Raw genomic sequence first — 25,195 nt, 5'->3', positions numbered from 1 at the left:
TGTTTATTGAATAGTTTGTTGCTTGTTAAAGGGAGTTACTACAGGCAGCAAAAGAAATAATTTATCCACAGTTTAATATGGTCTTAAACTCACCCACATACACACATGTAGCTGGAGTTTATTTCTTGTTATACAGAAGGGATTTAGTGTGTAGTAATGAGCGCTTTTGCTGCTAGCCTTGCTTACCTCCCCTGGCGCGAGCGCGTCAGGACACGGGTGAAAATTCGCTTCTTTGCGATGTGTAAATCGGTACTTTTCTATTTTATTCTGCAGCTTAGGTAACTGCGCATAGTCTTCATTGTTTTTTAAATTTGTGGTGTCGAGGTATGTCCGAATCATAAGCTACCCATCTTTTACACATGGCGCAGTTACCTAAGCTGCAGAAATTAAATAGAAAAGTACCGATTTACACATCGCAAAGAAGCGAATTTTCACCCGTGTCCTGTCGCGCTCGCGCCAGGGAGGTAAGACGCTTCTCTCCCTTGGGCCAAGGGAGGTGACCAATGCTAGCAGCAAAACCGCTCATTGTTATTACCGATTTGAAACAAACAAATGCTTCTTGATCCGAAATCTGCAAATTGATTTCCTTGTTTCTGCTTGATGAAAACTGAATGCAGACAATTCATCTCAGCCTTTATTCTTAACCTCCATTCTTGAATTTCTTTGACAACCTAGCCAAAAAAGCAACAAACAAACAAAAGTCTACTAATTGAAAGGAATGATAAGAAACCTGGACATGGGAGACAGTCGAACATGCTGCTGCCCTGAGTGAGGTTATTGTATGTTCCAGCCGGGCATGGGTTCTGGTAGGCATACTCCGTGCCACTGGGACAATAGGCACCTGAAAGATAGAGATTACACTCATCACTCACCAACTTTGACACAAACTCCACTAATGGCTACTACGTGTGTGTGTGTAACTATCTTCTGTCATGTAAGCCCAGTTTGCTTAGTGTTTTGGTTGTTGTTGTTTTGACTCAGTTATTTGTATGCTTTGTATGCTCGTTTAGTTTGTGCTGGTTTGTTTTAGATGAAATTATAAAGCGCCTGGAGCCAATTGATGGGACTCGTGCTACAGAAAAGTTATTTATTATTATTATTACTACAGTCAAATCTGCCCTGGCGGCCACCTCTTGATGACGACCCGTCTACCCATTACAGCCACCCCAGAGGAACCCCACTGACGTTCTTTCCTACATAAATAACTTGTCCATAATGACCACCTGTCTGTGAGGACAACTTTTTGTTGGTCCCTTGGGTGGTCATTATAGAGAGGTTCTTCTTCTTCTTCTGCGTTCGTGGGCTGAAACTCCCACGTACACTCGTGTTTTTGCACGAGTGGAATTTTACGTGTATGACCGTTTTTACCCCGCCATCAAGGCAGCCATACGCCGCTTTCGGAGGAAGCATGCTGGGTATTTTCGTGTTTTTATAACCCACCGAACTCTGACATGGATTACAGGATCTTTTCCGTGCGCACTTGGTCTTGTGCTTGCGTGTACACACGAAGGGGGATAAGCCACTAGCAGGTCTGCACATAAGTTGACCTGGGAGATCGGAAAAATCTCCACTCTTAACCCACCAGGCGGCAGCGACCGGGATTCGAACTCACGACCTCCTGATTAGGAGGCCGACATCTTACCACCACGCCACAGCGCCCGTCATAGACAGGTTCAACTTTACGAAGAAGAAACTGAGAAGAAAACTAAAGTAAGCACTCACAAGCTCAAAGTACAGCCTAAATATACAATATATCAAGCTTGGTTTTCAGCATAACATAGATGCACAATAATTTTTGTTGATATCATCCCACTTACCCTTTGGACATGGTGTACTCAGATAGGTGGTCGAGTTGGCCAAACAGTAGTAGCCAGCAACACAGGTGGTACATGCTGCCTGATTGGTTAGATCATTGTATGTGCCAGCAGCGCAGCCAATAGGATCAGACGTTCCTTGTGGGCAGTAATGTCCCTCAGGACAGATTCCTGCAACAAATACGGACGGCTAGTAAAGCAAACATGCTTTACCTTTTCCAAATGCCATCGCTGTTGTTCTCTTGTGGTTGTTTTGGCTTTTACGATTAACTTTGGTTTGATTCTCCCCAGACGTAATCCCACACTTTCAAACACCAAAGTGTATATAATAATAATAATAATAATGAGAATACTTACGTGGCGCTAATCCTAAAATAGTTTTAAGCCCCTCACAAAAATTACACAAAGAAATTATTCTGTATATGTTAATGCTACCTGTAGTTTCCAGAAGCATGGTAGTTCAGGTTAGTTAGAGACACATTCTATAGTTCCAACACATTTTGAAATCTATCCTGTGAGTCTACAATTCAGTTGTTTGAAAGCTAAAACAAAACTGTCTCAATTCATTCCTGAATGTACAGTCAATTCCAGACGCTCAGTTTCAGATACAAATTTGTTTAAGGCTTCATTTTTTTGTTGTTGGTGTGACACAGCCAAACAACTGACCATAACTTAATTTTTCTTGACATTATTAAATCTGCTATCTCACCTCCAGAGCCAGTGTTGGCACCGCTTGGAGCGGCAATGTCCACGCCTGACTGGCAGTAGTAGCCAGCACTGCACGGTCCACTGACCGCAGTCAAACCAGGTACGTCACAGTAAGACCCAGGGTCACAGGGCTTGCACTCTGAAGTGTCCATGAGATATTCCACATCGCTGTACGTTCCACTGGGGCATAGGGTCATGTTGAAGCCTGTGCTGCCCTCACACACACGACCTTGAGGGCAGGGGTCGGCACGATCCTTGTTGACGCAGTAGTAGCGTGGAGGACAGAGGTCACAGGAGCCAGCTAGTGTGTGATTCATGTACGTGCCTGAATTGAAAAGAAAGCAAAATTGTTTCATGATTTGGTCTGGTAAATGCATTACTGCCAGTGACAAGACTTTTCCCAGCATTTCTCACACAATCTAGAGTACATATTACAATCAAAACACAATCTAGAGTATATATATTACAATCAACAACAACAACAGAAGTTGGCTATATCAAAAACATGCACTGCTTTGGTACAGAGAATGAAGAACAAAGAACATCCACCACGTAAAAGCAGATTAGAATAATATCTGTACTGAGGACGGGTACAGTGCAAATAACTGTTCAGGCAAGAGCATGAAAAAGATGTCCAAATACATTACCCACAAAAAAAGAAGCACCACAACTAAAACAATATCTTCTTCTTCTTCTTCTTCTGCGTTCGTGGGCTGAAACTCCCACGTACACTCGTGTTTTTGCAGCCATACGCCGCTTTTGGAGGAAGCATGCTGGGTATTTTCGTGTTTCTATAACCCACCAAACTCTGACATGGATTACAGGATCTTTTTCGTGCGCACTTGGTCTTGTGCTTGCGTGTACACACAAAGGGGGATAAGCCACTAGCAGGTCTGCACATAAGTTGACCTGGGAGATCGGAAAAATCTCTACTCTTAACCCACCAGGCGGCCGCGGCCGCGGCCAGGATTCAAACCCTCGACCCTCCGATTAAGAGGCCGACGTCTTACCACCCCGCCACAGCGCCCGTCTAAAACAATATCTTTTGAAAGGAACAAGACACCACAAGGATCCTTTTTGCTACACAGTGGAACCCCCCTTTTAAGACCTCCAAAAATCTGAGGAAATCACAGGTCGCGTAAGGCGAAAATACAACATTTAGTCAAGCTCAGTCGAACTCACAGAATGAAATTGAACGCATTGCATTTTTTCCGCAAGACCGTACACTCGTAGCATCGTCTGTCCACCGCTCGTGGCAAAGGCAGTGAAATTAACAATCCAGAAAAGCGCGGTAGCGGTTGCGCTGAGGAGGATAGCACGCTTTTCTATATCTCTATTCTTTTTAACTTTCTGAACGTGTTTTTAATCCAAACATATCATATCTATATGTTTTTGGAATCAGGAACGGACAAGGAATAAGATGAAATTGTTTTTAAATCGATTTCGGAAATTCAATTTTAATCATAATTTTTATATTTTTAATTTTCAGAGCTTGTTTTTAATCCGAATATAACATATTTATATGTTTTTGGAATCAGAAAATGATGAAGAATAAGATAAACGTAAATTTGGATCATTTTATTAAAAAAAAATTAATTACAATTTTCAGATTTTTAATGACCAAAGTCATTCATTAATTTCTAAGCCTCCAAGCTGAAATGCAATACCAAAGTCCGGCCTTCGTCGAAGATTGCTTGGCCAAATTTTCAATCAATTTTATTGAAAAATGAGGGTGTGACAGTGCCGCCTCAACTTTTACAAAAAGCCGGATATGACGTCATCAAAGACATTTATCGAAAAAATTGAAAAAACGTTTGGGGATATCATACCCAGGAACTCTCATGAAAAATTTCATAAAGATCGGTCCAGTAGTTTACTCTGAATCGCTCTACACACACACACACACACACACACACACACACACACACACACACACACACACACACACACACACACACACACACACACACACACACACACCACGACCCTCGTCTCGATTCCCCCCTGTATGCTAAAACATTTAGTCAAAACTTGACTAAATGTAAAAAGGAGGGAGTCTTAAAATGGGAGCAAATTTACAGAGGTTATGAACAAAGAGTCTGAAAAAACAGGGTCTTAAAAGAGAGGGAGTCTTAAATTGGGGGGGTCTCAAAAGGGGGGTTCCACTGTAATTGACCCCACATACCATCATCACAGGGAATGGGTGTGGCTGTGCCCATCGGACAGTAGGTTCCTGCAGGACAGATGTTGCCCGTCGTTCCATCAATAGGTGTGGCAGTGGTGGCGTTGCGCTCACAGTAGTAACCCACATCACACGGGCCTGTGACAAACACAAACTCATTCTACCAAACAAGGACAGAATTTACAGCAAGAGAAACAAAGACCCGAGATGACACTTGATTTTCCTTTTCTTTTTTTTTCCATAGCACTGTTCAAATAAGTCTGTTGAACAAGAAACGGTTAAGTTGAGACAAGAACATTGTTGCGTTTGTGTATCATCCGTGTAGAATTCTCTTGACCAGAACAGACCCAAAACACAACTACCCAATATCTCCATGTCTCGTTTCTTCTTAATGCCAGTATCTAAGAGCAGAAATCACAAGACTGAAGAAAAAATACATCACACACACACACACACACACACACACAAACACAAAACACACACTCACATACACACACACTCACAAACACACACACACACACACCATACGCATGCACACAGACAGACAGACACACACACACACAAACACACGCACGCACACACACACAAAACTTAACCCTTACCAGTAACATTACTCATGCCAGACTGCTGACAGTAGGAGCCACCAGGGCAGTCCAGACAATCCAGGTCAGACATTCTTCCAGTGTCGGGCAGGTAAGTTCCAGTTGGGCAAGCAAGCGGGCTACCAGTGCCCGTGGGGCAGTAGTGGCCCGGCGTGCAGTAGTCACCAAAAGACTGGCTGATCGGGTTGGGCTGGCTGGAAGCCAGGGTGCAGTAGTGACCTGCTGTACAGCTGCCAGCCGCTGCTGTCAGACCTGGGGTGGAAAGAGTTAATGAGATAAAGAGCTAAAGTAAAGCATAAAGCTATGTTGTGCATTACAAATACAGAAAATAAAAGTTTAGAGATTCTAATACAGTGGATCCCCCTTTTAAGACCTAAAGAAATCGGAGAAAATCAGGTTTCAAAAGGAGGGAGTTTTAAAATGGAGGTAAATTTACAGAGCTTACGAAGAGAGAATGTGAAAAAGTAAGGGATTAAAAGACGGGAAGTCTTAAATTGGGAGGTCTTAACTTTTTCGCGACGCGCCGCCCGAATACAAGCGTTGACTGATCATGCCGTTGTCAACACGCCGCCAGAATCCGTGCGTAAGGTGCGTGAGTCGCTTCGCCACACACCGCCATAATAGTAGCGTTGGAAGTGGAAAATACCACGCTGGGGATTTTCCATACGAAAACCCACGTGATAGGTTCAGAGGTCGGCTGCATTATCATACGCGACAAATAACTCCCAGAACAGTTGATTTCATTGGTTAGTTTGGATACTACAGGTCATTGACGGGACCAACCCATGCCTTAGTTTCATATTTAGGATTCCAAAATGTCGCGAGTTGTCAGTGTTGTTGCGAAGCGAAGCGGCGTGCAGAAGGAAGGCAGTGACTGTGTGTGCATCAAACAGTGTTGTTGTGATAGATGGATAAGTGAGTGATGAGGGTGAATGAGTTAGCCAAATCAAGAGCTCGAGGTGTCAATGCTACTTTGGCCAAAACCCAATGCAAGCGGACGGACGCGATTCTGGTGCCGGGAATGTTCTGTGGCCACATGGCTGTGGCGCTTTGTGTTGAGCCGTGCTTCGAAGTGTGGCACACAAAGAAGGATGTTCTCCGTGCATAAACCGAGTTCTAAACAAGTCATTTATACAAAAACTGTAAATACTGTGACAGCAAGTGTTTCTTTTCTTCTATGGATAAAACCCAACGCAATGGGACTCGATTCTGGTGCCTGGAATGTGGTGTGGCGTTTTGCGTTGAGCTGTGCTTCCAAGTGTGGCACTGTAAATACTGTGACAGCAAGTGTTTCTTTTCTTCTACATGGATATATTCATCATAGTCATCACCCAGTCATCTCATTGTCTCATTCAGGTTAGTAAATTCTTTTTTGAGTATTCACTAACAACATTTTGTGCATATTTTCAAACATGTCTGTAGTATTTATGTGGTGCCTCTGGACTTTTTTTTAATTTAAATTGTTGACATTTTCAATAGCATACCACACAAACACAACAAGCCTTTTGACAAATACAAAGTACATTTCTGAAACAATGAAAGATCTTTCTTTAATTGTGTGCAAAAAGTAAGTCTCCACATGTACTAGTTTTTTTACAATATTTTTTTCAAAATACAATATTTTTTTTCAAAATTTTCCAATTTTGGTTGTCAGCAGGCTATTTATTGACATTTTCAATAGCATACCACACAAACACAACAAGCCTTTTGACAAATACAAAGTACATTTCTGAAACAATGAAAGATCTTTCTTTAATTGTGTGCAAAAAGTAAATCTCCACATGTACTAGTTTTTTTACAATATTTTTTTCAAAATACAATATTTTTTTCAAAATGTCCCAATTTTGGTTGTCAGCAGGCTATTTATATGCTTTGGCTCAGGCGTTCTGAGTGTATAGTCATGTCATAGGGTGGACGTGTTGAAAGAGTTAAAAGGGGGGTTCCACTGTATAAGATTCTGAGTTACTGATAAAGATGAGAAGACTCCAGTTTCTGAACAGAAGCAAAGAAGTCATCACTCTGTCTTGCCAAGAAAAAAAGCATGCACTCCATCTCTAAGGCTGAACAGCCTGCTGCAAAGACTCCTTGTCTTACTGTCTACACAACTGTAAAACTTTGAAAAAAAGAAAAAAAGAAAAACACGTTTTATTTGTATCAAATAATACAAATATTATTTGTTTTGTTCATAATTAAACATTCCAACAACATACCTTTCATGTTTTCTGATATTGAAAATGTCACCGTTCAATCTTATTTTCCATCTACATCAAAGAAAGAAAAAAAATGTATTAAATTCAGCCACCTGAAAGAGTGTGCCCCTTGGCATTTTACAAGCACTGAGCCTTCGATTAAAGTTTCATTTCAGCCTCACTTACCATCCACATCACAGTAAGACCCAGGGGTACAGTCCACACACTCGGTCACATTCTCCAGTCCCAGTCCATTGCTGTACGTTCCAGCGGGACACTTGGTACCCTGGTAGGACCCCAGAGGGCAGTAGTAGCCAACCAAACACTCGTAGCCTGTTGTTCCATCAGTGGGGCGAGAACTGTTGGCTCCCGACACGCACACGTACCCTGCGTCGCACATGGCCGTGGGTGCTGTCAGTCCTGCAAGTCACAAACAAAAAGAATTTTTAACAAGAAGAGCAAACGCTCGATCGAGTCACTTTCGCAGTTCTGAATATTATATGAGGCATCAGATGGACAGGAAGAAATTGCTATTCACAACACAATGAGTCACGTTCACATAAAATTTGAGCCCGGTCACTTTTATAGTTTCCGAGAAAAGCCCAACGTTAAGTTGTGTGTTGCCGAACAGAAAAGGCTAGTTATCTCCCTTGTTTTTCTGATAACGTTCGTAAAAGGCTACAGATGTAAATACTTTGATGTAAAGAATAATCCTACAAAGTTTCAATCACATCCGATGAACTTTGTCAAAGATATAAAATGTCTAATTTTTCCTTTGACGCTGACCTGTGACCTTGAAAAAGGTCAAAGGTCAACGAAACCATCGTTAAAGTGTAGAGGTCATTGGAGGTCACGACTAAACAAAATATGAGCCCGATCGCTTTGATAGTTTCCGAGAAAAGTTTGTCAAAGATATAAAATGTCTAATTTTTCCTTTGACGCTGACCTGTGACCTTGAAAAAGGTCAAAGGTCAACGAAACCATCGTTAAAGTGTAGAGGTCATTGGAGGTCACGACTAAACAAAATATGAGCCCGATCGCTTTGATAGTTTCCGAGAAAAGTCCAACGTTAAGGTGGTGTCTACGGACGGCCGGCCGGCCGGACGGCCGGCCGGACGGCCGGCCGGACAGACTAACACTGACCGATTACATAGAGTCACTTTTTCTCAAGTGACTCAAAAATCCCAACTACTCTGTTAAATTTACGAGCAAAAGTAAGACCAAATATCTTAAAATTCATTTAGACATGACAAAATTACCACAACCCAAACTAATTTTACTTACAAATACATCAAATTTCTTTCTCTGTTCATGACCAAAGTTTTGCAACAATGCTAGCAGCGTGTTAATAATATTCTATAAACAAGATCTAACGTAAAAAAATAACACAACAGGGAAACCCTAATTCTGCTCTTCTACGCAACGTCAGCCAGCCAACAGACCAGCGAGTTATCCAACCAACCACTCAGCCAGTCAACACACTAACTAAAAAATAAACCAAAGGAAACCTCTCCCAAAAGCGGCGTATGGCTGACTAAAACGGTCATAAACGTAAAAACCCACTCATGCAAAAACACGAGTGTACGTGGGAGTTTCAGCCCATGAACACAGAAGAACAACAACAACAAAGGAAACCAGCAAGAACAAAATCCTCCTCTCTCAAACTTCTTACCTAGTGTGTCGCAATAGTACCCTCCAGTACAGGACTGACATTGTGACTGGCTCTGCAGCTGTGTTGTGTTGGAGAACGTTCCGACAGCGCAGGGGAAACTGGTCTTAGCTCCAGTGCTGGTGGGACAGTAGTAACCAGCTGGACAGTCCACAGGAGTGACCACTCCGTCGCCAGGATTGCCAGAGAGGGCTGCCACCTCCACGGGGTCACAGTAGCTGTAAAGAGAGTTTTATCAAGCTTGATTATTTAGATGATGTAACTGAGAATTAGATTGCGCTTCTACCTCAGTTGGTAGAGCACTGGACTTGTGATACTAAGGTCACAGGTTCAAATCCCGGCAGGGACGGACACTGGTCAACTTTACGTGCAGACTCAGAGACAGTATCGACATCCCACCCCCGTGTCACCACAGTTTGTTTGTTTGTTTGTTTGCTTAACGCCCAGCCGACCACAAAGGGCCATATCAGGGCGGTGCTGCTTTGACATATAACGTGCGCCACACACAAGACAGAAGTCGCAGCACAGGCTTCATGTCTCACCCAGTCACATTATTCTGACACCGGACCAACCAGTTCTAGCACTAACCCCATAATGCCAGACGCCAGGCGGAGCAGCCACTAGATTGCCAATTTTAAAGTCTTAGGCATGACCCGGCCGGGGTTCGAACCCATGACCTCCCGATCACGGGGCGGACGCCCACTAGGCCAACCGTGCCGGTGTGTCACCACAGTGGCACGTAAAAGACCTCGGTCACTCTGTCATAAGTGCAGGTGGCTGATTACACCTAAACACACACACACACCTGGGTAGCGCGACTCTTGTTGCTGCTAGCTTTCCACTGGGAGAAAGTGACCTGAATTACCCAGCATTGGGATGATAGAGTAAATAAAATGAAAAGGTGAGAGAGAAATTATAAACAAAGTGTCCACTTTGGCAGGCTGCTTAGATAAGACTGCGCTTCTAACAAACCTGTTACCTCCACACCATAGTTTGTTCAACTCTTCACTTTGAGACCAAATTCCATCAAAATACCCCAAAAGGTCAACCTATACCCATTACATGTTTTCTGTAAATAAATCTGTCAGGATTTTCGAGCACTGTCGCAGAGTCAGTCGGCAGTGTGTTGTCGCTTCAACTCGCTTGCCTCAGTTTGCGGCAGAACTCTGGCACAGCGCTTGAAAATCCTGCCAGGCATATTTCCGAACATCGTCTATTTGAAACCTACCTTCCAGCAGGACAGTTCTTGCACGAACTCTGAACCTCCTCATCTTGATACGACCCAGACGAGCAAGTGATGGGCTGGCTTGACCCCTGGGGGCAGTAGTGGCCCAGCGTGCAGTTATAGCTGACAGGAGAGGCTGTGACCTGGCCCTCAGGGCAGTAGTAGCCTGCGTCGCACGGAGCTGTAACGTTGGTGTTGGCCATTCCAGCGCAGTAGTAGCCAGGTGTGCAGGGCAGGCAGTATGTGATGTTGATGTTACCTGAAGAACACAAAAGGTGGAGTCAAAAATGCTCACCAGTCAAACTGTGACTACAAGGTGAGGAAGACCCCAGAGGTCAAAACTGTGACTACAAGGTGAAGAAGACCCCAGAGGTCAAAACTGTGACTACAAGGTGAAGAAGACCCCAGAGGTCAAAACTGTGACTACAAGGTGAAGAAGACCCCAGAGGTCAAAACGTCGTGCTTAGTTGTTTGTACTGTCTTCGTTAAACACGCGAGTATAGTATTTTTGGGTCTTTTTATTACTACAAGGTGATCATTAAAAAGTGACATGTCCAGGATAGATAGGATGTGATCCCGACATTAAAAAACCACCAAAACTGTTCAAAGTGGTCAGAATCAAAACTGTTCAAAGTGGTCAGAATCAAAACTGTTCAAAGTGGTCAGAACCAAAACTGTTCAAAGTGGTCAGAACCAAAACTGTTCAAAGTGGTCAGAACCAAAACTGTTCACAGTGGTCAGAACCAAAATTGTTCAAAGTGGTCAGAATCAAAACTGTTCAAAGTAGTCAGACCTTGATAGAGACCATAACACGGATGATAGTGTGTGGGGATGACACTGCCCCGTGCATCATGTAGAACTGTTCGGCCTCTGACCTCGCTATGCCCCACGGACTTTCGAGCACGACACACGATTCAAGTATAATGTAAGTTATTTTTAGCCATGGCGGCCTTATCGATTTCTACAGTAAACATCCACGGTTTGCGAAATAGAGCAAAACGGAAAGCATTTTTTTACAATTTGAGAAAACAACAATTTGATATAATTTGTTTACAAGAGACGTATGTTACAGAGGCAGATGTTGATCAATGGGAAAGAGAATGGGGAGGGAAATTATTTTATTCATCTGCAACGAACCACAGCCTGGGCCAAATGATTTTGGTCCGAAAGAATTTTCCGTATGATGTTAAGTGTGTTGAGAAATCTAAAAGAGTACAGGAACTTAAGGTTCACTTGGATGATGAAATTCTGTATATTATCAATGTTTACAGTCCCACAACTGTCAATGAAAGAAGATCATTTTATAAGTTTCTCATGAATTATATGAATGAAAAAACGATGTTAGAAAAATAGTTTGCGGAGATTTTAATTGTGTGTTGGACAATAATTTGGACATTATAAGTGGAGGAAAACATTGTGAAATAGACGTAAACAATTTTAAGAGTTTATTGAATGAACAAGGTTTGAATGATGTATGGCGTTTGTTTCATGCAGAAGATAAAGAGTTTACGTGGTCTCGCAAGACACCTTTTATTGCGAGGAGACTCGATTATATTTTAGCATGTGATGCTGTATTGAACCGTTCTAATAATTGTAAAATACAATCAGTTGCACAAACCGACCACAGAATGGTAATTATGTATTATAATTTAACACATATAGTAAGAGGTCCTTCGTATTGGAAATTTAATGACAGCCTTTTGCGTGATTCTGAGTTTGTTGACAAAATGAATGTGTTTTTGGAACAGTATATGAATGATCATTTCGAGGACAACCCCCACGACAAATGGGATTTCTGTAAAATTCAGATAAGGGAATTCTGCATACGATTTAGTAAAAATAAACATAAGCAAAACAATGATAATAAATCTATGTTGCAAAAGCAACTTAACGAAACAGATAAGAAATTGTCAATTGATACAAAAAATCAGGATTTGTTAACACAAAGAGAAAATTTAAAGCACAAACTTGAAATATTCAATATTCAAGAAGCAAAGAGTGCACAAGTAAGATCGCGAGAAAGATTTATTGAACAGGGTGAGAAAAACACTCGCTACTTCCTGAATCTTGAAAAGATAAGAGCAAACGTTAAGATAATGGACAAATTAATGGATGATTCCGGGAATATGATTACATCACAAGAAGAAATAATGAAAGAGCAAACAAAATTTTACCACGATGTATTTGGAAAAAATATTGATTTTGACGAAAATAAAGCTGAACGTGAAGTTGATGGATTAAATATTCCACAGTTAACACAAGAACAGAAAGTTGACATGGACCGTGAATTTACTATTGACGAAATTGGCAGAGCATTACAGTTATTGAGGAACGGATCATCGCCAGGTTTGGACGGGCTTACAGCTAGTTTCGTGAAGTTTTTTTGGCCGAGCCTAAAGACGATGGTTTTCTATTCTTTACAAACATCCTTTCAAGTCGGTGAGATGTCGACAACACAAAAAAGAGCAGTTATTTCCTTACTCCACAAAGGAAAAGATTTACCACGGGACAGCCTAATTAATTGGAGACCAATTTCGCTAACAAATACTGACTATAAAATATTTGCAAAGTGTTTAGCAATTCGTCTTGCATCTGTCATTACTGATATTATTTCAGAAGATCAAGTCGGTTTTATTAAAGGGAGACAATCAAGCGATGTTATTCGATTGATTGATGACGTAACAGATTTTATGAATCAGAAAAATGAACCAGGCATTTTACTTGCCCTTGACTTTTCACGTGCTTTTGACTCAATTTCCAAAGATTATATGTATTGGGCATTTAGAAAATTTGGTTTCGGTGATAACTTTTTGAATTCCGTAAAAATGTTAACGAATAATACCACAAGTTGCATCAATTACATGGGATGGATCTCTGAGGAATTCGACGTATTAACCGGAATTCGTCAGGGATGTAATTTTTCACCGATGGCCTTTGTCCTTGGCCTAGAACTTTTAGCCATTAAGATACGCAGTGACCCAAATATAAAAGGCTTAAAATTCCCGTCATTTCATTCAAAAACCAATTTGGAATATATTTTAAAATTGGCAATGTATGCAGACGACGTAACAATGTTCCTTAAAGATAAACACGATCTCCAACAAGTACTGTTAATAGTAAAGCAGTTTTCATGTATTTCAAATTTACATCTGAATGAAAATAAAACAGAGGCAATGTGGCTAGGATCCATGAAGAACAGTCTTGAGCAATACTGTAATATAAGATGGAAAAAACAGTTAAAAATTTTGGGTATAATATTTAGAAACGATATCGGTGCTTCTGACATTGAAGAGAATTGGTCAGTACGGTTTGATAGAATTGAAAGAATTGTTGGAATGTGGTCAAAACGGAATTTAAGCATTAGTGGTAAATTGTGTATAATTAAAACTTTTTTGATATCCCAGTTTGTATATGTTTTGCAGGCACTCTCTGCACCGACAAAAGTGCTTAATAGATTAAATACTATCCTTTTTAAATTTTTGTGGAAACGGAAGTACTCAAATAGTAAAGCTTTTGAAAAGGTGAAACGAACAGTTGTATGTAATAAAATAGAAATAGGCGGTATTAACATGATAAATATGCATGATATGCAGACATCCTTTTTGTTATGTTGGGCAGCCAGGTTACAACAAACAGATTTTGCAAATTGGCAATTGATTCCAAGACATTATTTTGAGGTTCTTGGAAGCCAGCTGTGTTGCTTTAAATCAACTGCCAAACCGAAACAGTTTATTGGTCTGACCAGAGTTAAATCAAAATTTTGGCAACAAGTTTTAAAAATATGGATTGAGAACAGATATTTATTTCCTGTTCAAAAAGAAAGTATTTTTGATCAATGTTTGTGGAATAATGCAGATATTATTTTTAGAAAGAATGTGTTGTGTTTTGATAAATGGATTGAAGCCGGTGTGAATTGTGTACGTGATGTATGGATAGACGAAAATATTGTGTCATTTGAACATATTTGTGCCATTGTCGGATATAGTGCCACAAGGCTGTTTGAGTACAACGCTTTGCACACGGCCCTCTGCGCGCGAGCACTGCGAGACAACACAGTTAAAGAAGACGCGGGTGACGAGCCTCCTGCGACCTGTTTTCAGGGCGTGCTAAATAACCCTTCCCCGAAGAAATTTCGTGCGATATTAACGCAATCCAAAGCCAGTGAACCCTGCTCTGTAAAATTTTGGTCCCACAAATATAACATTTCCATTGACGAAAAGTATTGGGTCCTGGCAAGTGCATGTACAAGCGAAGAAAGATTAAAGTTACTCCAATGGAAAATTTTACATAATATTTATCCAACAAATATTTTATTGCATAAAATGAAGTTAAAAGAAAATAGTTTATGTAGTCTTTGTAATGAAATGGATTATATTGAACACTTCTTTTGGAAATGTAGCAAAATGAAATTGTTTTGGGAAAGTGTTAGAAGATGTATATTTGTTAATACGGGAGAAAATATTATATTAACAGAACAAGATGTATTGTTTGGTTATTCTCCAGAAGTGCAAACCCCCACAAACAAAATTATTAATCATATTTTGCTCATTTCAAAAATGTGTATCAGTAAGTACAGATATGGTAGGCCTATTGATATAAATGTGATGTTAGGATATGAATTAGCGTTGAGATATTTCAGCATTGTGTAAATATTGAAGGATGAATGTTGATACGTTATTGACGGATGCTTGAATTTTTTGATTAAAAGCCCCACAATGATGTGCTTGGCAAATTTAAAAAAAAAAAAAAAAAAAAAAAAAAAAAAACTGTTCAAAGTGGTCAGAACCAAAACTGTTCAAAGTAGTCAGAACCAAAACTGTTCAAAGTGGTCAGAACCAAAACTGTTCAAAGTGGTCAGAACCAAAACTGTTCAAAGTAGTCAGAATCAAAACTGTTCAAAGTAGTCAGAACCAAAACTGTTCAAAGTGGTCAGAACCAAAACTGTTCAAAGTGGTCAGAACCAAAACTGTTCAAAGTAGTCAGAACCAAAACTGTTCAAAGTGGTCAGAACCAAAACTGTTCAAAGTGGTCAGAACCAAAACTGTTCAAAGTAGTCAGAACCAAAACTGTTCAAAGTGGTCAGAACCAAAACTGTTCAAAGTGGTCAGAACCAAAACTGTTCAAAGTAGTCAGAATCAAAACTGTTCAAAGTAGTCAGAACCAAAACTGTTCAAAGTGGTCAGAACCAAAACTGTTCAAAGTGGTCAGAACCAAAACTGTTCAAAGTAGTCAGAACCAAAACTGTTCAAAGTGGTCAGAACCAAAACTGTTCAAAGTGGTCAGAACCAAAACTGTTCAAAGTAGTCAGAACCAAAACTGTTCAAAGTGGTCAGAACCAAAACTGTTCACAGTGGTCAGAACCAAAATTGTTCAAAGTGGTCAGAATCAAAACTGTTCAAAGTGGTCAGAACCAAAACTGATCAAAGTGGTCAGAACCAAAACTGTTCAAAGTGGTCAGAACCAAAACTGTTCAAAGTGGTCAGAATCAAAACTGTTCAAAGTGGTCAGAATCAAAACTGTTCAAAGTGGTCAGAACCAAAACTGTTCAAAGTGGTCAGAATCAAAACTGTTCAAAGTGGTCAGAACCAAAACTGTTCAAAGTGGTCAGAATCAAAACTGTTCAAAGTGGTCAGAACCAAAACTGTTCAAAGTGGTCAGAATCAAAACTGTTCAAAGTGGTCAGAACCAAAACTGTTCAAAGTGGTCAGAATCAAAACTGTTCAAAGTGGTCAGAACCAAAATTGTTCAAAGTGGTCAGAATCAAAACTGTTCAAAGTGGTCAGAACCAAAAAAGAAGAATGGTAAGGTAATTGGTTTATTATTGACAAAAATAAACGTTACATTCACAGTACGTCGACCCAAAGGTCTTTGAAGTAAACAGACAGACAGACAGACAGACAGACAGACAAACATTTATTCAACAAATAAAAACTTATCTCAAGATCGTGTGGCTTGCTTGCAAATGTCAAAAACTGTTCAGTGGTCAACCTACCTGCAGTGTTGGAGAAAGTTCCAGCAGGACAAGGCGTGGCAGTGGCCGATCCTTGTTCACAGTAGTGACCGGCTGGACACTGGGTAGCAGACGGGTCAGGCTGGGTAGCTGCGCCTGGACAATAGTAGCCGGCGTCGCAAGGTCCTTCAGGTAAGGCCAGGCCGCTCCGAGAGCAGTATGTCCCCCCGTCACAGTCCACAGGGAAGTTGGTCCCACTGGGGCAGTACGTTCCTGGCCAGCACTCTCCTCCTGAAAGTGCAAAACGTTCATCAGGCTTACTTCTACGAACAGAACTTTAATAAATACACGCATAATTACAAGGCACTTCTGAAACATGCATGTCGGGAAGTAACGCAGGGTATTTGAAGACACCACCATAAGCTGTAAGCTTGTTGTTTTCACTTTACGACAATGTAATTCTTATGAACATGTAAAACATGAATAAAACATTGTTTAAACCAAGTATTAGAACATTACTAAAAATGAAGGACATACATTGCATTTCCATCTCATAAAGAAAACTGTGAAAAAAACAAAAAATTAAAATTTAACAAATGAAAATATGCCCATAAAGTGCCCCAATTCTGAAACTGCAAGCTAAAATAAAGAAAAAATTGTTAGTGTACATTCAGTGTGCATACCCTATAACCCTTAAGATACTATGAAGAGACTAATCAGTAAACTACTTGACACTTACCAGTGTAGTTGGTGAGAGGGCAGGAGCATGACGTCAGATTGGTCGCGTTCATTGGGGTGAAGGGCTGAGACATGAAGGCCGAGCCTGAACAGTACCAGCCTGCGGAACAGTTGCCTGTGGGTGCTGCCAGACCATCCACTGTGCACAGAGAAAGAATCAGTGTACAAATGAACACATACACATACCGTACTTTCCGGGTGACAAGGCGCTTCGTTATCTAAGACGCACCCCCTTCTTTTAAAAAAAAATTGTAATCCAGTCACCCATTGGACGCAGGGGGCCGATAGGGCGCACCAAAATGACCCAGTTTTTGCCATGAGAGGTGGTTCCCCTGTCATATCTGAGAGAGGAAACACTTCCTGCATCGGGGTCAGTGACCGGTCAGTGACCGACTTTAACTGAATGAAAATATGTGTGCTCTGTGTGTGCGGCCAGATCAAAGGCATTGTGATAGCTGGGTGGCCTTGTTAAAAGACACGACCTTCTTCCCAGGGGTCAATGACCCAGTTTTTGCCATGAGAGGTGGTTCCCCTGTCATATCTGAGAGAGGAAACACTTCCTGCATCGGGGTCAGTGACCGGTCAGTGACCGAGTTTAACAGAGTGGAAATCTGTGTGTGCGGCCAGATCAAAGGCAGGGCAGTACCTAGTAGCTGAAACATGCATTATCACAAGTTGTTTGACTGGTACTCAAGCGGTCTCTTTGATTTTTTTCGTATTTCATACACGGATTAGACGCTTCGTTATACAAGACGCAGGGGTCGAACTCGAGGAAAAAAGTCGCGCCTTATGACCCGGAAAGTACGGTACATAAGTACATGTAATGCACACACACACACACACACACACAGTGGGCATGCATGTACACATGTATGCACACACAAACACCACACCACACATATCCTGTCATACACACCACCACACATACACATGTATGCACACACAAACACCACACCACACATATCCTGTCATACACACCACCACACACACACATGTATGCACACACAAACACCACACCACACATATCCTGTCATACACACCACCACACATACACACACAGTGGGCATGCACGTACACACACAAACACACCACTACATGTATCCTGTCATACATACACACCACCACACATACACACACAAACACACCACTACATGTATCCTGTCATACATACACACCACCACACATACACACACAAACACACCACTACATGTATCCTGTCATACATACACACCACCACACATACACACACAAACACACCACTACATGTATCCTGTCATACATACACACCACCACACATACACACACAAACACACCACTACATGTATCCTGTCATACATACACACCACCACACATACACACACAAACACACCACTACATGTATCCTGTCATACGTACACACCACCACACATACACACACAAACACACCACTACATGTATCCTGTCATACGTACACACCACCACACATACACACACAAACACACCACTACATGTATCCTGTCATACATACACACCACCACACATACACACTCCACCACAGACATATCACACTAGTGGGCATGCACGTACAAACGTACGCACACAGAAACACCACTACACATATCCTGTCATACACACCACCACACATACACACCACACTAGTGGGCATGCACGTACAAACGTACGCACACACAAACACCACACCACACATATCCTGTCGTACACACCACCACACATACACACTCCACCACAGACATATCACACTAGTGGGCATGCACGTACAAACGTACGCACACAGAAACACCACTACACATATCCTGTCATACACACATACACACTCCATCACAGACATAACACACAAGAGTTCCCTAGCAACAGTGGCTAGTAATGTCCTTTCCATGTTTTTCCCAGGTAGTTCCCCAACAGTGGTGCCAAATACTAAAGCTTGTGGCTGTATCTACAAACACAAAGCACCTTTTCTCCCCACACTTTTCGTAATACAGTGGTGCCAAATACTAAACCATGTGGCTGTATCTACAAACACAAAGCACCTTTTCTCCCCACACTTTTCGTAATACAGTGGAACCCCTCTTTCAAGACCCACAATTTAAGACCCCCTCCCTTTTTAGACCCTGCTTTCTCTGACTTTCTGTTCATAACCCCTGTAAATGTACCCCCATTATTTGTTTGTTTTCTTCTTCTGCGTTCGTGGGATGAAACTCCCACGTACACTCGTGTTTTTTGCACGAGTGGAATTTTACGTGTATGACTGTTTTTTACCCCGCCATTTAGGCAGCCATACGCCGTCTTCGGAGGAAGCATGCTGGGTATTTTTGTGTTTCTATAACCCACCGAACTCTGACATGGATTACAGGATCTTTTTCGTGCGCACTTGGTCTTGTGCTTGCGGTGTACACACGGGGGTGTTCGGACACCGAGGAGAGTCTGCACACAAAGTTGACTCTGAGAAATAAATCTCTCGCCGAACGTGGGGACGAACTCACGCTGACAGCGGCCAACTGGATACAAATCCAGCGCGCTACCGACTGAGCTACATCCCCGCCCTTAACCCCATTATAAGACTTCCTCCTTTTTAAGACCTGACTTTATCTGATTTTTGGGAGGTCTGAAAAGGGGGGGTTCTACTGTACAAAACAAAATGGACATACCATCACAGTACTGCCCGGGAGGACAGCTCAAGCAGTCGGTCAAATCGTCGCTGCCAGTGGCAGGATTGTAGGAGCCTTTAGGACAGGGGTACTGGTAGGGGTCAGTGGTGCCCAGTGGGCAGTAGTAGCCGGGCAGACAGGTGGTCTGCGTGTAGTCCGTGGCGTTCTCCTGACAGTAGAACCCTGCCGGGCAGTCTGTGCACACTGCTTGCATGGGGCTGTCGCTGAAACAGGATAGCAATTATGGAGGTTAGGAACTTGGATTAAAAAATTTTCAGTGGTCGCTGTGTTTCTATACCACAGGAAAAGTCTGGGACGGTTTTGGACGGTTTAAGAGAGGATGTTAATGTGTATGATTTAAGAGAGTATGTTAAAGTGTATAATGTTTTAAGAGAGTATGTCAATATGTATACTGTTTCCTGCGAGTCCTTTTGCCAAGAATCACTCAAAATAACTTCAAGCAACCTCTGAGATAGTTTCCAAGACCAAAACGTAAACTGAGAAAGGAAACTAACTTGCATCAGTCTCACATAGCCAAATAGGTAGAAGGGAAATTGTTAAAAATTTTAACAAGAGGCGAAGCCATCAAGGCTCACGTAAGAAATCGACAAACAGTAACACACACACACACACACACACACAGAAAGAGCATAGGTGAAACTGTGCAAGAAAGCGAGACACTAGATCTAGATCTGTCTGTCTGCATGTAGCCTACTTACAGGGACACGACTGCCAACTAGTCTCGGCCCGCTCAAAATAATAATGACCGAGACTTTCAGTACTTCCTTCGCGTGACGTCTAACCCTCTTACATCATAATGTGACGTCAATGTAATGTGACGTCTTCAAATGTTAGAGTTTCTACCACAGACATACACACGCACGCACGCACGCACATACGCACAGACAGACAAAGTTACGATCGCATAGGCTACACTTACGTGAGCCAAAAATGGTGACAAACTGATAAGGCTTCTCTGGAGATCAGGTGTGCACCTTCTCCTACTCCCAGCTTCTTCCTACTCTTGTCTGAAGTGTTCATAACCTTTCATGTTCTCCTTGCACATCTCTCCAATATTTGCAGAAACTTTTGTCCATACAGGAAAAATTATTTCAGCTTACATGAGAACTAAACTCAGAGACAAAGTGTGGCCAGCATCAGTCCCTCTCCGCACCAAACTCTATGGGAGCAGACAAGACCTGGAAGCCACGACGTAATTCGTCTCGCAGACTAACCTGATGGTGTGACGGCAAACGCAAGAAGAAGAAGAAGAACTAAACTGACAGATCTACAAAACAAGACTTAGATTTCCAACACAGTGACTTCAAACACACACACACACACACACACACACACACACACACACACACACTGAAAGAATCTAGCGTAGGTTACCTGTAAGATCCAGCAGCGCATGGCAGGGGGTCAGTGGTGCCGGTGGGACAGTAGTGACCCACTGGACAGATTCCTCCATCACCTGTGTTGTTGCTACCTGAGGGTGTTGTTATGTCCACACCTGTAAACAATCATGTAAAGGCACAGGGTAAGGCAGGGTCTAGAGCTACTGTTATGAGCTGGGTGGCCGAGTGGTAACGCACTTGCGCTCGGAAGCGAGAGGTTGCGTGTTCGACCCTGGGTCAGGCCGCAATTTTCTCCCCCCTTTCCTAACCTAGGTGGTGGGTTCAAGTGCTAGTCTTTCGGATGAGACGAAAAACCGAGGTCCCTTCGTGTACACTACATTGGGGTGTGCACGTTAAAGATCCCACGATTGACAAAAGGGTCTTTCCTGGCAAAATTGTATAGGCATAGATAAAAATGTCCACCAAATACCCGTTTGACTTGGAATAAAGGCCGTGAAAGGTGAATGCTCGCCTAATAGGCTACTGAGCTTTACTGGCCGATGTGAATGCGTTATATATTGTGTGTAAAAAATGTCTGTTTGTCTGTCTGTCTGTAAAAATTCCATTTCAAACGGCAGAAATTAATATGTAAGCGCCTAGGGCTATATCTAGATTAGGCGCATAAAAATGATCACAATCATAATAATAATAATAATGAGCTCTACAATGACCGACCGGTGTAAAAAGAAGCTTGCTTCAAATGTAGTTGTCATTATGCTTTAATTGCAAGACTCTTACCTTCTTTTTAAAGAGGAAAAATGTTAATTTTTTTCCATTTTTTTTTCTTTTCATTTTCATTACTTTATTGTCCCATTGCTGGGAAATTCGGGTCGCTTCCTCCCAGTGGAAAGCTAGCAGCAACGGAGTCGCGCTACCCAGGTGTCTGCGTGTTTAGGTGTATTCAGCCACCTGCACTTATGGCAGAATGACCAAGGTCTTTTACGTGCCATTGTGATGACACGGGGGTGGGACATGGCTTCCGTCTCTGGGTCTGCACATAAAGTTGACCCGTGTCCGTCCCGGCCCGAATTCGAACCTGCGACCTTTCGATCACAAGTCCAGAGCTCTACCAACTGAGCTACCGGGCCCCCAGTAAAAATTAACATGGAATAAACAGGATCAAACTATGTAGAATACTCTAAGAATAGCCTAAAGCGAACTTAATCTGTAGGCTAAACTTGTCACATTCTCTTGAAACAGTCCAAAGCAAAACCTACTCAAGACAAGTACTCACCAAATCTGCAGTAGTATCCAGCCGTGCAATCCCCGCTGACAGCAGCCAGCCCAGGTGTCAGACAGTAGTTTCCTCCATCACACTGTGTGCACTGACTCTCCAGGCTCAACCCGTAGATAGGATTGTACGTTCCTGCTGGACACGCCTGAAGATCCGCCCCAGTCCTGTCTGGACAGTAAAACCCTGGCGAGCAGGGATCCGCTCTGTCTTTGTTGACGCAGTAGTAGCCAGCGGGGCAGTCATAGCAGGCAGCAGCTCCTGTGTGGTTGGTGTATGTACCGTTGGGGCAGAAGAGATGTTGTGCTGAGCCTTCGGGACAGTAGGATCCCGCAGGGCAGATGTTCCCTGTGGTCCCATCAGTCGGGGCTGTAGAGGCTGCACCACTGACGCAGTAGAAACCTTGAGAGCAGAGCCCTGTTGTGCTGGTAAGTCCAGTAGAGTTGCAGTAGCTGCCAGGGTCGCAGGCCAAACAGGCTGAGTTGTCGGTCATCTTGGTGTTGAGGTTGTACGAGCCAGCGAGGCAAGCTGTGGGCTGGTAGCTGCCTGAAGGACAGTAGTAACCACTGGGGCATTGGTCTCCGTAGCTCTGTCCTACTGGGTTGGCTTCTTCAGACCCATTGGTGCAGTAGTACCCAGCCAGGCAAGAACCGTTGGGTGCAGAGAGGCCAGACTGGGCGCAAAACTCTCCAGGTGGACAGATAGTGCAGTCAGCCAGGGAAGGCAGGAGTGCTCGGTCTCCATACGTTCCTTTCGGACAAGGAATCTCCACTGTAGAGCCTTGTGGGCAGTAGGTTCCCTGCAGGCACGGCCCTCCCTGAGGCGACAGGGTAGGCGTAGAGGACGAGGATCCGCTGACACAGTAGTAGCCTGCAGAGCACTGTTCTGTGGGCGTTGTCAGGCCAGACACGTCGCAAAACTCTCCTGGGTTACAGTCCTGGCACTGCGACTGCATCTCTAAGCCAGTCACATTTCCGAAGGTTCCAGCGGGGCAAGGGTTCTGCTGGTCGGTCTGGGTTCCGTTGGGACAATAGAAGCCTGCAGGACACACTCTGGGCGTGACGACGCCGTGCGACGATGCGTTGACTCCACTCTGCTGTTCAGCGATGGCTTCGGTCTGGTCACAGTACATCCCAGAAGGACAGCTCAGGCAGGTGCCTTGTCCTACGTTGGGCTGATGGTTTCCACTGGAACACGGGGTCTGTGCGGGGCTTCCCTGAGGACAGCTGTGACCCGCCAGACACTGGTTACCTACAGGCTGAGGCTGGGTCATGCCTTCAGGGCAGAACCAGCCCTCGTCACAGTCACCCACAGGGGCGGCAAGACCCGGACTGGGACAGTACTGACCAGCAGTGCACGGCAAGCAGTCGCTGCTGTTGTGGTTACCATAGAGACCTGAGTAGGTTCCCGCCAGGCAGGCAGTAGCCGTTCCGCTACCTTCAGGGCAGTAGTGACCTTGAGGACAGATATCGCCGAACGTTTCGTTGACAGGATTTGGAATGGTGGCACTGCCGCTGCATAAGTACCCAGCAAGGCAAGGACCAGTTACGTTGGACAAGCCATCAGTGTCGCAGTAATACCCGGGTGTGCAAGAAATCGCAGCATCAGAACCTTCTGGACAGAACGTGCCAGCCTGACACTTTCCACCAGTGCTGTTGGCTGGGCAGTTGCAGCTGACACCTGTGTCATTGCCAAGAATGGCAGGCTTGTCAGACCAAGATCCCAGAGTGCAGTACCAGCCTCCGGCGCAGGGACCTGCAGGATTAGACAGACCTGAAGCAGGGCAGTAGAAGCCTGGGTCGCACAGCTGGCAGGCTGCATCGCTGGAAGCTCCCGTGGCGTTATTGTAGGTGCCGTTGTTGCAGGGGTACTGGGTGGAGAACTCTGTTCCTTCTGGGCAGAAGTGGCCTGAAATTATATAAAAGGAGAGTGTTAAAATTATAGAAATGCCTATGAGAAGGAAGTGGTCTGTTACAGGAAGAGAATGTCCAAATTTGAATACTCCATCAATTTTTTTCCTATCAGAAAAAGACTTCATTTTTTCCTGAACCTACCAAAAAGTCTCAGAATCACAGAAGATTTACAATAAATACAAGAATTCCTCATAATAAATAACATTTACAGTTGATGTATGCAACCTGTATTCATATTTAAACAGAATGCACCAGGAATATTAACACCATGGGTGGGACTGAAAACTGTCATTAATCCTGAAAGGTCTGGGGAGCGGCCGAAGAAAATAAAAGAGAAAAAAAAGGCCATAATCGAATCCGGATTTCCGGCATATACTGGAAGAATCCCATCCATGTAACACTTCTATTTTTTCTTGGCCGACAACAGCTGTGCTACACACTCACCGGTGAGACAGTCAGTGAAGGTGGTGCTACCCTGGGTACAGTAATACCCAGCAGGGCATACTGTACAGTTGGCCTGCTGCGTGATGGCGCTGTATGTCCCCGGTGCACACAGTTGTGGCTGACTGGACCCCACCACACAGAACGACCCCGCGGGACAAGGTCCACCAGTGGCAGTAACACTCGTAGGATTAGACGAGTTCGAACCCGCCGTGCAGTAATACCCAGCCTCACACAGCCCAGAGGGGTAGGCGAGACCAGGGACGTCGCAGTAGTAGCCAGGCAGGCAGTCCTGACATTCAGATTCAGCCAGGAGCCCGGTGCCGTTGTTGAAGGTGCCCGCTGGGCATGGGTCTGGGTTCTGTGTCTGTGCTGGGCAGTAGTGACCCTCGGGGCAAACGTCGGCGTCCCCTGTGCTGGCGTTGGATGGCGTGGCCGAGTCTGATCCACTCCTGATGACAAGAAAGGATAGTTTTAGCATGTGCACG

The 25,195-nt window shown here is 43.4% G+C and overlaps 1 protein-coding gene across 1 annotated transcript in view; it reads right to left on the bottom strand.

Annotated features, from left to right (window-relative positions):
• LOC138958004 (uncharacterized) overlaps positions 1-25,195 on the bottom strand; it is a 292,556-nt gene that overhangs the window by 171,251 nt on the left and 96,110 nt on the right. The window contains exons 43-56 of the mRNA XM_070329034.1: positions 24,711-25,159; positions 22,357-24,261; positions 21,118-21,238; positions 19,723-19,946; positions 17,079-17,216; positions 16,382-16,630; positions 10,393-10,648; positions 9,168-9,382; positions 7,682-7,915; positions 5,307-5,558; positions 4,708-4,842; positions 2,524-2,847; positions 1,818-1,985; positions 731-841 (exon numbers count right to left, since the gene is read on the bottom strand). Of these exons, the coding sequence (XP_070185135.1) occupies positions 731-841; positions 1,818-1,985; positions 2,524-2,847; positions 4,708-4,842; positions 5,307-5,558; positions 7,682-7,915; positions 9,168-9,382; positions 10,393-10,648; positions 16,382-16,630; positions 17,079-17,216; positions 19,723-19,946; positions 21,118-21,238; positions 22,357-24,261; positions 24,711-25,159 (4,781 nt within the window). The remainder of the gene's footprint in view (positions 1-730; positions 842-1,817; positions 1,986-2,523; positions 2,848-4,707; positions 4,843-5,306; positions 5,559-7,681; positions 7,916-9,167; positions 9,383-10,392; positions 10,649-16,381; positions 16,631-17,078; positions 17,217-19,722; positions 19,947-21,117; positions 21,239-22,356; positions 24,262-24,710; positions 25,160-25,195) is intronic.

The sequence above is a fragment of the Littorina saxatilis genome, linkage group LG1 (assembly GCF_037325665.1).
Source record: "Littorina saxatilis isolate snail1 linkage group LG1, US_GU_Lsax_2.0, whole genome shotgun sequence".
Taxonomy (NCBI): Eukaryota; Metazoa; Mollusca; class Gastropoda; order Littorinimorpha; family Littorinidae; genus Littorina; species Littorina saxatilis.
The sequence above is the reverse complement of the archived record's forward strand: the minus strand, read 5'-3'. Positions and strand labels throughout refer to the sequence as shown.